The sequence below is a fragment of the Histomonas meleagridis genome (assembly GCF_020186115.1).
Source record: "Histomonas meleagridis strain 2922-C6/04-10x chromosome Unknown contig_1, whole genome shotgun sequence".
Taxonomy (NCBI): Eukaryota; Parabasalia; order Tritrichomonadida; family Dientamoebidae; genus Histomonas; species Histomonas meleagridis.
The window spans coordinates 246,573-259,169 of NW_027150746.1; the positions used below are offsets into that span (position 1 = coordinate 246,573).

General features: G+C 32.1%; 7 protein-coding genes across 7 annotated transcripts; 4 read left to right on the plus strand and 3 right to left on the minus strand.

The window, feature by feature from the left end:
• Window positions 1-667: 667 nt before the first annotated feature.
• GO595_000073 (TKL family protein kinase) lies at window positions 668-3,070 on the plus strand (the record flags this gene model as incomplete). Its single annotated transcript, XM_067920738.1, has 1 exon — window positions 668-3,070. One exon carries the CDS (start codon window positions 668-670, stop codon window positions 3,068-3,070), a length of 2,403 nt encoding a protein of 800 aa, XP_067779528.1.
• A 737-nt stretch (window positions 3,071-3,807) lies between these two features.
• Window positions 3,808-4,713, minus strand: GO595_000074 (CAMK family protein kinase; the record flags this gene model as incomplete). Its single annotated transcript, XM_067920849.1, has 1 exon — window positions 3,808-4,713. The coding sequence occupies one exon, from the start codon at window positions 4,711-4,713 to the stop codon at window positions 3,808-3,810; it is 906 nt and encodes a 301-aa protein (XP_067779529.1).
• Window positions 4,714-5,107: 394 nt separating this feature from the next.
• GO595_000075 (uncharacterized protein) lies at window positions 5,108-6,076 on the minus strand (the record flags this gene model as incomplete). The annotated part of the gene is made up of 1 exon (XM_067920960.1): window positions 5,108-6,076. One exon carries the CDS (start codon window positions 6,074-6,076, stop codon window positions 5,108-5,110), a length of 969 nt encoding a protein of 322 aa, XP_067779530.1.
• Window positions 6,077-6,349: 273 nt separating this feature from the next.
• GO595_000076 (dnaJ-like subfamily A member 2) lies at window positions 6,350-7,582 on the minus strand (the record flags this gene model as incomplete). Its single annotated transcript, XM_067921069.1, has 1 exon — window positions 6,350-7,582. The coding sequence occupies one exon, from the start codon at window positions 7,580-7,582 to the stop codon at window positions 6,350-6,352; it is 1,233 nt and encodes a 410-aa protein (XP_067779531.1).
• Window positions 7,583-7,720: 138 nt separating this feature from the next.
• On the plus strand, window positions 7,721-8,407 carry GO595_000077 (Coiled-coil domain-containing protein; the record flags this gene model as incomplete). The annotated part of the gene is made up of 1 exon (XM_067921180.1): window positions 7,721-8,407. The coding sequence occupies one exon, from the start codon at window positions 7,721-7,723 to the stop codon at window positions 8,405-8,407; it is 687 nt and encodes a 228-aa protein (XP_067779532.1).
• A 185-nt stretch (window positions 8,408-8,592) lies between these two features.
• On the plus strand, window positions 8,593-10,980 carry GO595_000078 (coiled-coil domain-containing protein; the record flags this gene model as incomplete). Its single annotated transcript, XM_067921291.1, has 1 exon — window positions 8,593-10,980. The coding sequence occupies one exon, from the start codon at window positions 8,593-8,595 to the stop codon at window positions 10,978-10,980; it is 2,388 nt and encodes a 795-aa protein (XP_067779533.1).
• A 450-nt stretch (window positions 10,981-11,430) lies between these two features.
• GO595_000079 (uncharacterized protein) lies at window positions 11,431-12,096 on the plus strand (the record flags this gene model as incomplete). Its single annotated transcript, XM_067921401.1, has 1 exon — window positions 11,431-12,096. The coding sequence occupies one exon, from the start codon at window positions 11,431-11,433 to the stop codon at window positions 12,094-12,096; it is 666 nt and encodes a 221-aa protein (XP_067779534.1).
• Window positions 12,097-12,597: the final 501 nt, after the last annotated feature.

Genomic DNA, 12,597 nt, shown 5'->3' on the forward strand with positions numbered 1-12,597 from the left:
ATCGACAAAATTAAAAATATATAAAATAAAGAAGAAGTAAAAGCAATATATAAAGTTTCAATAGAATTAACCATGATCAAATCAATTTCATGAAATTAAAAATAGCTAAAGATCTTTAGCTAAGAAAAAAACATTAATCAAATCAACAAATTTTCTATCATTAGAAATGGAATGTATGCAAGAAATGGAACACTACGGAAATTTGGAAAATATCTTCTTCTTTTATTGAGATATGTAAGTTAAATATAAAAAATGTCAATAACGTACTATACACCGATCGAAATGAAAACGCCAGTTCACGAGAAACCAGAACAGGCTACAAATAATTTTGCCCCACAGATCTCTTAGCAAATTAAACATATGTATAATGCTCACCACTAAGGCTATAAATTTATGGCCATATCACAATTACATAATATAGCCACCAGGGTACCCCAAAAATTTTTTGACAAGCTGTATTTTAAACGCAATTATTTATCAAAATCAATATAAATAAAGGATCTTTTCTTAAAAAGGATCATCCCTAATGAGTTAACTTTATGTAAATTAATGTGTATATTAAAATGACGTTCGTAAAAGTTATAAATAACAAGATACTCTATGTTTTGCCCATCTGAACATTTTGGTGGCACTTTTATGAATTTTCAATTGTGTCTGGAGGTTTCTAATGAAGAGCTCCAAAGGAAACAAATCAAAAAAAGGAACTTATCGAAGATTAGAAATAGCATTTAAGACATTACAGGCACTTGCTGGCCAAACTGTTGTTCATAGAAAGAAAAGTGAATTTGCCATATCACAATTACATATTTTTTTCAAAAAATTCCAAGAAATCCCAGAAACTAGTTTTTCTAAACATCAAAAGAGCGACTTTTCTGAGCAGATGCTTTTACACATACAAGATTTAATAGGTATCTTAAATCAAAATGTTCTTCAAACATGGACATTGCCAACAATTGAAAACAAGTGCAATTATGTTCTTCAGCTTTTTAAAGAGAAGTTTCAACAAATTCAACAAACCATATCAACATATCTTCCAAATCTTGAACTTGAGCAATACATTCAACCAGAATCTGATCAATGGATTCAATATAATATTCTTGATCTCAGAGCTATTTCAGCGTCATTTACTCAGTATCTTAAGATTGGCAAACCTGATTCACGTCTAGCTGATCAAATACAATCTCGAATACAATCCATCGAGCAAACTCTTTCTACGTTCGACAGTGATGATACGCAACGTGTCTATTCTCCCATACCATTACATTATCAATCATGGAAAGTTGATCTTAAAGATTTCAAATATGATAGTCAAATAGGTCGAGGTGTATCAGCCAAAGTATATAAAGCCATTGACACTCGGCCCACCACTCCACCAGAGCATCGTTTTGTAGCCATTAAACAACTTAATCTTGAAAATATGAATACGACCCAATTCCAAAGTTTCCAGCGCGAACTTGCCGTATTAGCCACAGTAAAACATCCATCCATAATACCATTTGTAGGTGCCACTGATTCACCACCATTTTGTCTGATCACCGAATGGATGCCTAACGGTTCACTTTATCATGATCTTCATATAAATCATCGACTTGATGCCACAGGTCGAACCATTGCAGCCTATGATATTGCCCGAGCTATGCAATATTTGCATTCTCGACATATCTCGCATCGCGATCTTAAATCACTTAATGTCCTTTTAGACTCTAATCTTAAAGTCAAAGTTTGTGATTTTGGTTTTTCACGCTTTAGTGATGAAACCCATTTAATGACATCTAATTTAGGGACCATTCATTGGATGGCTCCTGAGTTGTTAATACCTGGAAATATGTATACATCGAAAGTTGATGTTTATGCATATGGTATATTATTATGGGAACTTGTCACGTGTCAAAAGCCATATTTAGGACTTGATACGCATGATATAATATATGAAGTATCTCATAATGATTTACGTCCGATAATACCGAAAGACTTAAATCCATTATATGCCGATTTAATTATTCGTTGTTGGGATCGAGATCCAGACATTCGCCCCACGTTTGATGAGATTGTTAAATTGTTTAGAACGAAACTTATCACTTTAAATGATGCTGATAAAGTTAAAGTTCAAAATCATATTAATAATAGCACAACGTCAATAGAACAAATTATTACCAAGATTGAAAAAATGGTACAAAAACTTAAAGAGTCGAAAATAACAATAAATGAATTATATGAATATCTTAAAGCGAATGGAATTCCATTAACAATTACTGATACATTATTTAATGCTATTGTCGAATTAATACCGAATTATAACATCTCCGAAATTTGTAAATTGTTTTTGTTATTTAAAACAACAAAAATTTCCGAAGTATCAAAGATATTACGAACTTTTCCACGGAATTCAATTCCGCATAATATAATAACCGAATTCATTTATGAGTTACCAACTGGTTCCAATGAAACTGATTTAAACATATTAATTTCCGCTTGTAAAAATAATTCTTCTGATTTATGTTCATTATACGTCACAAAGCCAGAAGAAAAGGCTTTAGCTTTAGAAATAACTCGATTAAATAGAATCGACGTAAGAATTCGTGAGCCTTTAATCGATATATGTATAGCAGCAACATTCATCGAGAATAACGTGTTGAGATTAGCGGCATTGAGACTTTTGTTTGTGATGAACGAACTAAAAAGAATTTCGTTAAATGAGTTGAAAAAGTTTTTCGAAAGTAATAACAAAAATTTGATTTTCCTTTCGTATTTCGTGTTGGTTGAGATCTCGGATTATAAAGAAATTGATGATGATTTGATTAATAAAGTGTTTGAGTTGTGGGAAATAGATAATAATGCTGCAATTGCTATTATAGCATTGTGTAAAAATAAACAAATTGCTCAAAGAGCTATTGGAAAAATTGAAAATAACGCTGAAAACAAATTGTCTGTGTTGGAGTTGAAAATTCTTGTCGCGGCTTCGTTGCATGAGGAATTAAAAGATAAAATTAAAAATATAATGAAAAATTTGGAATTGGATGAAATGGAAAATCGATTTAAATTGCCAATAACTTATTTAAAGAATTTGTAAAAATTGTTTTATTGAATAAATTAAATGTTTTTAGAAAAATATTTTTTTTCCAAAATTTATGATGTTATTCGAGGGTGGACCCAAATGTTTAGTCTGAGGAGGATTAAAATTGAGGTTGAAATTTCAACTTAAAAAAATTGGGAAAATCTGATCAATACAAAAATGTAAATCAAAAATTTCAAGAATGTGAAATGCTTCCATAAATCAAGCACATAATCTATTGTATTAACAAAGAAAATATTACTCACTTAATAAATTTAATTTTGATGAAGATTATCCAATTTCCTTTGATATCTATATACATTGGAAAAATTGTATTTATTTCATTTATGCTAAAAATAAATGATTATAAAGCATGCTTTCTTTTATTAAAAGAAATTGAAAAATTATCTCGAATGTTTAACATTTGAGAGAATTTGATAATTTTCTTATAGAATCATTCATTATTAAATATTATTATTCCTCGTGATACCATGTAACCACAAAAACGCTAGCAATTATATAAGCACAAAAAAAATAATGAAATCATGATGATGAACCTTTAACTTTAAACGGTTTCCATTTTTGAAAGTGATCCGGGGGGCCCGAACCCTGTTGAAGTTCTATCGTTCAACATTGAAAAAGTAAAGAGGACGTTTAGAAAAACCGAAAATTTTTGTAGGGGTTACAAACATTTTCACAATTTTTCGCATTGTACTATTTCCCGACGCTTCGGTAAAATTTGCGATTCACAGTGTTCACACTTCGTATCTATCAAGTTGTACTATTAGTGATTGAATCAAGTTAACAAGATTTCTGTCTGGCTCTGCAAGTTGAACTTGATGCTCTGTCTCAATCTGAAACCATGGGTGTGATAGGATGTCGTTAGGGCATGGCCTGTCATTTGGATTCACTGTTAAGATCATTGATAATAAATCTTTTAATTCTTCACTCATCGTGTCGTCGTAAATAATATTACCACTGCAAATCTGTTCTGTTGTGGCACTCAATATTAGGTCTGGAGGGGTATTATCATCAATAATCCATGGTAAATGATTTGAAACCATCGAGTATAAACATATCCCAGCGCTCCAAATATCGACGCTAAAACCATCATACTGTTGTCCTGTGATGATTTCAGGAGCAGTGTAAACAAAAGTTCCGCACATAGTTGTATACAAATTACTGAGTGGTTTTCTCTTGCATAACCCAAAATCAGCGAGCTTAGCACTTCCATCAGCAGCGATTAATATGTTTCTCAAGGTTATATCTCGATGTGCATAATTTTGATTATGAATGTATTCGATTGCTTCCATGATCTGTCTGAAAAATACCATAGCTTGTTGTTCGCTTATCCCTCCTGTTGATCTTACAAGATTTTCGAGGGTACCTCCAGGGCATAATTCCAAAATTAAAAAAAGGTTTTGTCCGTCACATTGGATGTCATAAAAGCGCACGATTCCTGGGTGAACCATATGAGAGTTAGCTGTCAGCTCATTTTTAAAATTTTCGTAGTTTTTGCTATCTTCTTTCACAGTTCGAATGTTAATAACTTTGCAAGCATAAACCATCCCAGTCATTCTATGACAACACTTCCAAACTTGCCCGAACGAACCTTGTCCAATGAGCTCGATGAGTTGATATGGCCCTATAAATCCATTCATATTCGGATTAACTGAATTATCTGACTTTGTTTCAATAAACAAGTTTCTGAGCGACGGTAATTGAATTGACAATTAACCGCCTGAGCAACTTTTGTGTTTTTTGCGCCACACTTACCGACTTCCTCTCAAAAAATTTTATTGTAAACGAAATTTTTGCAAGTAACAAACAGGAAAACAAATAAATTCATATGAAAAATACAATTATGAGATAAATTCAATTTGATATGCAAATAGATGGGAATCAATCATCATTTTTAAATTGGTATGAAATTAATTTATCATAAAAAATTTTAACATCCAAAAAATGAATTAATTTTCTAAACCCATAAAATGAAAACAAAAGATAGATAAGGTTTTAGCTAGTCTATGTTTTATTCATTGAAAATAATTATCTTTAAAATATAGATCGAAGAAAAGATGTGAACAAACGATCGACCTTCCCGATAAACTCAGAAAATACAAACTCTGATTTTGGTTCATTTTCTTCTATTTTACAATTTTCGAAAAGTTTGGAATGAAAGACAGGAACTTCATTCTTCTTTTGTGATTCATCATCAATGAAGTTTCTTTTAGGGTCATATCTTCCTTTGTAACAAACAACTGCATATCCAGAAATTATTTGAAATACTCGATTATCTAAATCGATGTTATTTTTCTCCTGATCAATGAAGCTGGAGTACTCAATAGAAATCCAGTTGCTATCTGAACGTGAAACTCTTGACAAATCACCAAATTTTGAAAAGAATTTGAGAGTTTCCTCGTAATACAAATCTTGGACACCAAATATTGTGTACCATCTGCTTGAGATGACAAGGTTAAATTGTAATACAGAGTAAGGATCTGATTTCGAAAATGAAATAAGTGCTGATCTGATATCAGAAACAAAATGTACTGTAGGCTTCTGAATTGTTGAAGCATACTTGCCCTTGTGAAAAAGTAATGTTGTCCCTCGTTTTTTGATCTCATCGTCAGAATTTAATATCAGCTGATTTTCAGGAGAAAGAGACATAAATTTAACAGATATCCATTTTTCAAATGACGTTAGACATTTAGATATTTCACCATATTGTAAACAATGATTATATGCTTCTATTATTGAGAATGAAGAACTATCTGAAATCCATGTTAAAGTAAACCATTCACCAGACTTTGATTTTGAAATTTCCTTTTGTTTTCCATATAGGCTATGTTCTGGATATGTTCCAATATAATCATATCCGTATTTTCCAAAAACTCGAGGTTCAGGAAGTGTTCTCAAATTACCACTGTGTGAAGAAGAAACAAGTTGCACTTCAACTGATTCGTAATCTCTAAAAAGTCTAGTCTTAATGAATTCGGTGTTTTCTGTTTCTTTAGAGACCATTGGGCAGTTTACCCTTTTGGGCAAAATTAACGTACTTTCTTCTGTTCTTATTTTCAATATATAAATGGCCGATTAATTTGCTCATGTTTTTCCTTTTTCATTTATTAGAATAAAGCCAAAGTCTATGGTAATGGCTTCATCATCTTTTAATAAAAAGTTTAAACTTCAAATCATTAAATCAAATATGTAATCAGATTTCATTAGAAAACTTTTTAATGATTTCACACGAAACCAAAAAAACAAAAATTTCTTAATTTGATTCTTTAATGGAGTTCACATTGGTTGACAGCTTCCTTGATGTTGATATCCATCATCTTCGCCGTATGCCTCATGTCTTTGGCTTCTGCTTGACTTAGCATTTTCGAATTGTTTGATGTCTGAATCTTTCATCTTAACAACGAATACGTTTTCATCCTTCATATTAATTCCAGCTGTCTCATCTGGCACTGGCAAAGCTTTCATGAGTGCGCTTCTAAGCTCTGGTGTTATTTGATTTGGCTTTGGAAATTCGACTTCGAACTTGATGAAAAGTCGACCTTTCTCAAATTGATTGCCACGGATTGGCATACCTTCGCGGTCTATAACCTTGACGGAATCTGGGATAATGATCTGTCCAGGAGTTGTTTCGACAATGACTTTACGACCATCTAAATGATTAATGACAAATTTAGCTCCAAGCAAAGCTTCACTAAGAGTGATTCTCTTAAGGGCAAGGAGATCGTCGTGGTTTCTAACGAATGTCTGATGTTGCTTTTGCTTAAGCTTAATGATAAGATCACCAGTATCAGCGCCTGGGGCTTCATCAGAACAACCTTGGAAGACGATGCGTTCACCATTCTCCATTCCTGGTTCGATATGAACGGTAACTTTCTTGGCTTCTTGTGTGATCTTCTTACCTTTACATGCGGTGCAACGATCTTTAGGATCAATGCTTTCACCTGTTCCATGACATGTTGGACATGGTGCAATTTGTTGTGAGACCATAAAGCCCATTCTGGTAACTTGAACTTTTTGTCCTTTACCATCACAATCTGCACACTTCTTGGGTGACTTACCTTCAGCACAACCAGAGCCATTACATTTCTTACAAAGAACATCACGATTGATCTTAAGAGTTACTTCACGACCATTATAAAGATCTTCGAGTGAAACACTAATAGTGTGTTCAATATCTTGTGTCCTAGCTTTACGTTTAGAGCGTCCACCTCCCATACCAAAGTTTCCAAAGCCAAAAAGATGTGAAAGAATGTCATCCATTCCACTACCGCCGGCTCCTTCACGAAGACCTTCAGCGCCATATTGATCATATATTTGACGCTTTTGAGGATCTTTTAAGATATCATAAGCTTCGTTAACTTGCTGGAACTTTTCGGTTGCATTTGGGTCATCTCGATTACGATCGGGGTGAAGTTGCATTGCCTTTTTTTTATATGCCCTTCTGAGGTCAGCTTCGCTTGCATCTGGTGAAACACCAAGTAAATCATAAAGCTTCGTGTCGACAACCATCCTTAAAAATAAAGGCTTTGGCGGTTGTATACAATTTAAGTGGCCAAACAACCATAATTGGGGTGCCCCAAGAAAATTTGGCATTTCCATACAAAATCTGGGGTGCCCTAAGAATTCCATGTTTTTCATTTCATTTAAATGGGTGAAAGAAAGCCTGCATGCCATTATATTCCACCAGACTTCGACCCAAAGCGTCCCGCAAGAAGATGTAAACCTCAAAATGGTCAGCATCAAGTTCGTTTCATGTTACCAATGTCACTTCAATGTAAAAATTGCGGAGATTACATGTTTTTAGGTACAAAAGTTAATTGTAGAAAAGAACTTTGTTATGATGAGTTTTATTTGGGTATTAACGTTTATAGGATTTATATGCACTGTAAATCTTGTTATGCGGAAATTACTTTGAAAACTGATCCTAAAAATTGCGATTATATAGTTGAGCAAGGTGCAACAAGACACTTTGAACCTTGGAGAGATTTTTATATTCAACAAGCTATGGATGAAAAAACTAAAATGCTTGGAAACAAAATTCAACAAGTAGAAGAAAGTACAGTTGATACTCAAAGAGAAATGGATCAGTTAAGAGAATTAGAAAGATTAAGAGCCGTTAGCAATAAGCAAAATAAAACAAATATAGAAAAAATTATCGCAAAAGAAGAGAAACAAGACGTGTTAACAGATGAAGACAAGAAAAAAATCGAAAACTTCGAAGAAGATCAAAAGAAATTAAGAAAAGAAAGGCCGACCATTGGATTATTTGGAAGAAGTAGATTTGGTGGTAATAGTGGCGGCTTTTTCAAGTTTGGCACTGATCCTGAAATATGAATAAAAGGTAATTTGTAAATATGAATTAATCAATCATTTTTAAAAAATTTTAATATTCTAAAAAATAAAAAAGCGTATGTCTATCCTTTAGTTTTTTGGGTCCATTTCCTTTTTCAGTAATATTACTGAAGATAATCTGAAAATTAAAAAAATGCTTTTTTGACTGCGTTTGTTCGAATAGAAAAATGGAAGAAAAACAAACTTTTCCTCACCAACATCTTTTTCCAAATATTACTGAAGAACAAAAACAAACATTGATTGATTATATTCCAGATGTGTTTTATGAGAATGATAAAGATTTTGATCCTATTGATTTTTCTTTATCTCTTTTACCTGATGCCGACAATCCTGACTTTAATAAAGAACTTGACAAGCTTTCCAATGGACAAATGGATTCTCTTGATATTGTTTCTCGAAATCTTAACCAAAATGTACTTGAAAATTATACCGAAGTTATTCGAGCAATGACACTTATCTCAGATCTTAATAATCATCTTAATGTTAGTGCCCAAAATATTTCACAAGCACGACAAATTCTTAGTAATACTGATAGAGAAATATGCGAACATCCTGACAAATTCTTTCGGCAGGTTACCAAACAACAGAACCTTGACAAGGTACTTGGGTTACTTAATGAAATCCAAACCATTTCTAAAGGATATGAAGATCTCTCCGAAGCACATAAAAATCATGATTATGTCACAGCATTAGAATTATGTTCCAAACCATCAGACCTCAACAGCAACATTCGACAACTTAATTGTATATCCGGTTTAGTTTCTAATCTACAAAATATGAAAGAAAAAGTTGTCTCAATTATGGATGACTCATTACGAGAACAAATTGTACGCTTCGAACGCGATGTTTACCGAAACTTATTACGTGCGTATGAATCATTAGGCAAACTCCAAGTTGTACCCATTAAATTACAAGAAGCGTTTGTCACAAAGCTTACGACAGAAAATGATTCATTGGTCAATAATAATGCTGACTTCAAAACGTTGGCACGTTACAAACAGTTATTGCAACGTGTTATAGATAACAATTATTCTATTCTTAACACTCATTTACAAATCATTAATTGGCATCGATCAACCAATGAATTTGAAAGTATTCGAAAGCCAATTGAAGATATTGCGAAAATTTTATGGGATTCGGCTGAAAATTATGTAACAAATATCATAATTAAAGCACCTGCTGATAAACTTGGGTTTGAAGAATTCGATCGAATGTTAAAACTTACGTCATCATTTATCCAATTTGGTTCAACAGTTGTTGATTTACCAGGTCAACAACTAACAAACGCCGTTAACAATCTGACAAATAAATATTTCAAATTATTCCAGAAAAGTGCTCTCGAAACTGCACACGAAAATATCGAGAACGATACGTGGAATTCAATACCTTCGACAAACGAATTAGAACGATCAATATTAACGTTGTCCATACCTATCAAGGAATCAAATGATTCTAATGATGTCGCTAATATTACAATACCTTCAGCATTCCCTATCGACTTACAAAAGATGACAATTTCATGTTCAGCAATTATTAAATTATTACATCAATATTTATCAATGATGAAACTTGTTCCGACACTCGCGACGGATTGCTTTAAAGGAATGAAAGAACTAATCGAGTATTATTCATTTTCACTTTTATATATTGTCACAAAGAATTTGAATTTGAAACCATTTGATATCAATAATAACCAAATTAACATATTTAACCATAACTTAATCCTAATGAAAATCGAAGAATCGCAATGTTTAATACGTATAATTCAACATATTCAAGAATCGCAAATTAAATTACCATTAAATCTAACAAATAGTATTAACAACTTTGACAACAATATTAAGTTTATCAATGACATAGTATCAATATCTTCCGATATTAAGATCATTGGTTGGTATTTATTATCTATTCGAACAATTTTCGAAGAATCTTTGCCAGAAAACTCGCTTGGACAGTTGCGTAGGTTCTTCAATGATGTTGTTAATATCTTTTTAATGCATTTTCCTTCATTTTGTTTCCAATATATTACACCAAATTTGGTACATTTAGGTGAATTTGAACAACAAGTCAAACTTGTCAAATGGAATATTAATGAGGCTCAAGTTGAACCTCATTATTTCACTAACGTTTGGAAGGAAGCTGCTAAAAACATTAATGTAATTATTAACAAGTTGGAATCGATTGATCAAGAATATAAAGATGAATTATGGAAAGGGTTTTGGTGTTATAGTAACTTCATTTTAATCAATGGATACTCAGTCCAAAAATGTACAGCAGAAGGAAGAACTTCAATGCTATCGGACTTCAGAAATATGTCACACGATTTGATTGAATTCACAAACAAAAGAATTCAATTCGACACAAATTGGGTGGCATCGTTTGTGCAGTCATTTTTCTTGGGGGTACCCGAATTCAAAAAGTGGGCAAGTGAAAATTACAAGAGATACACATGTAACAATATTATGGCGGTAGTGGAAACAGGTTTGTCTGATGATATAAACAGACAAGCAAAGAAGGAGTTAAGACTGTTCGTACAGGAGTTGTATAACTCATAAGTAAAATTAATTTGAAATTTTATTGATTTTATTAGTAACCGGCGATGTCTTCTAAGTTTGGAGTTTTTGTCAGTAGTCTAATTGCAATTATTTTTTTTTCTATGAAATAATCTATTTATTAAATCATACAAAAAAAAAGTATATCGAAGAACAATTGCATAATCCAAAAATATCTCATAAAGCACTATAATAAGCTAAATTATTTTAAAATATTTTATGTTATCAGTGAAGAAAAAAATGAAGTTAATATTAAACAAAGCTTGTCAATTCGGGGATAAGAACGGAATGAAACAAAATCTTCACTTCGTTCATGTGAACACTACAGCTCGGGAATATGTAAAACAGCGTTACCAAGATCCAGATGTTGATAAGCAATTAATTACTTCAAATAATTATGTTCTAAATGATTGGATTTTCAAAGAAGAAACCCGTTGTTCAATAAAATACACAATGAATGTAAAGTGGAGTGAACCAGTACAACAAGTTTTGAGTAAAAGCGAAGTAACTGTTAGTGAAAAACGAAACTTTGATTTTGATTCAAATCCCATTAAAATATCATCCACCATATCAACAAATTTCAAGTATCTCAAAGCCACTATTATCCGTACTCTGACTGATTCTAACAACAATTGTACTGAAGATATTTCAATTAATATTATTTATTCTGGCGATTGTTATAAGAAGGAAATAGAAAGAAGCTTCTTCCTTGCATTGCAGCCATTAATTATCACAGAAGCAAAGGCGCCTTTATTTGCTGACAATGCATCATTAGAACATTTTCAAATATATCATAACCTTCATGATGAACTTGAACAGCTTAAAAACCTTTCTTCCTCATTTAATAACATCATAGAACAGACCAAGATTGACCGGAAGCCTTTGGTTGTTCCGAGCGCTGATCAAATTTCACAAATCATAAACATTGTTAGTTACGAAAAATTTTCGATTCAGGACGAAATAGATCAAATGAGGGCAGAAACAGATAGAATGAACAGAATTGTTGGGTCAATTAAAAAGGCAAGACAGCAAACAATTGGATCGAGTTCCCTTCCTATTTTTATAATGGCATCATGCGCTGCATTGATTGCTATTGTGATTTCGAGATCAAAAAAATAAATATTCTGAGTGTTTGGATAAATAATTTTTTATTTATTTTCTTTGTTAATGATGAAATAGCTGAAAGTTCAATAAAAAGTCGTTCTATCAATAACTAATTCATGATTTTAGAAAAATAATGTTTGAATGAATGTTACACCAGATTGTAAATGTATTTGATTTTGTAATTGCAATACTTTGAGAAAATGTATCGGATCCGATAAATGCATTTGATTGAGTGAATGCATTTGAATTATAAAATGCTCACTACTTTTTGCACACTGTATAAAGACAGAAATGAGAAAATATAATAGAACTACAATTGTTAATTTTACAGAAGAAGAACATGGAGATATAATTTATCAAAAATTAGAGCAATATTATCTTTCTTATCAAACAGGAATAATAACATTTAATTTATCCTTGACTCCACAATATGTTGAAGAATTTGTCAAGATTACTACAGATGCAAGTGATTTTTGGAGACAATACTTTTCAAAAAAGATCCAAGAAGTGCTAGAT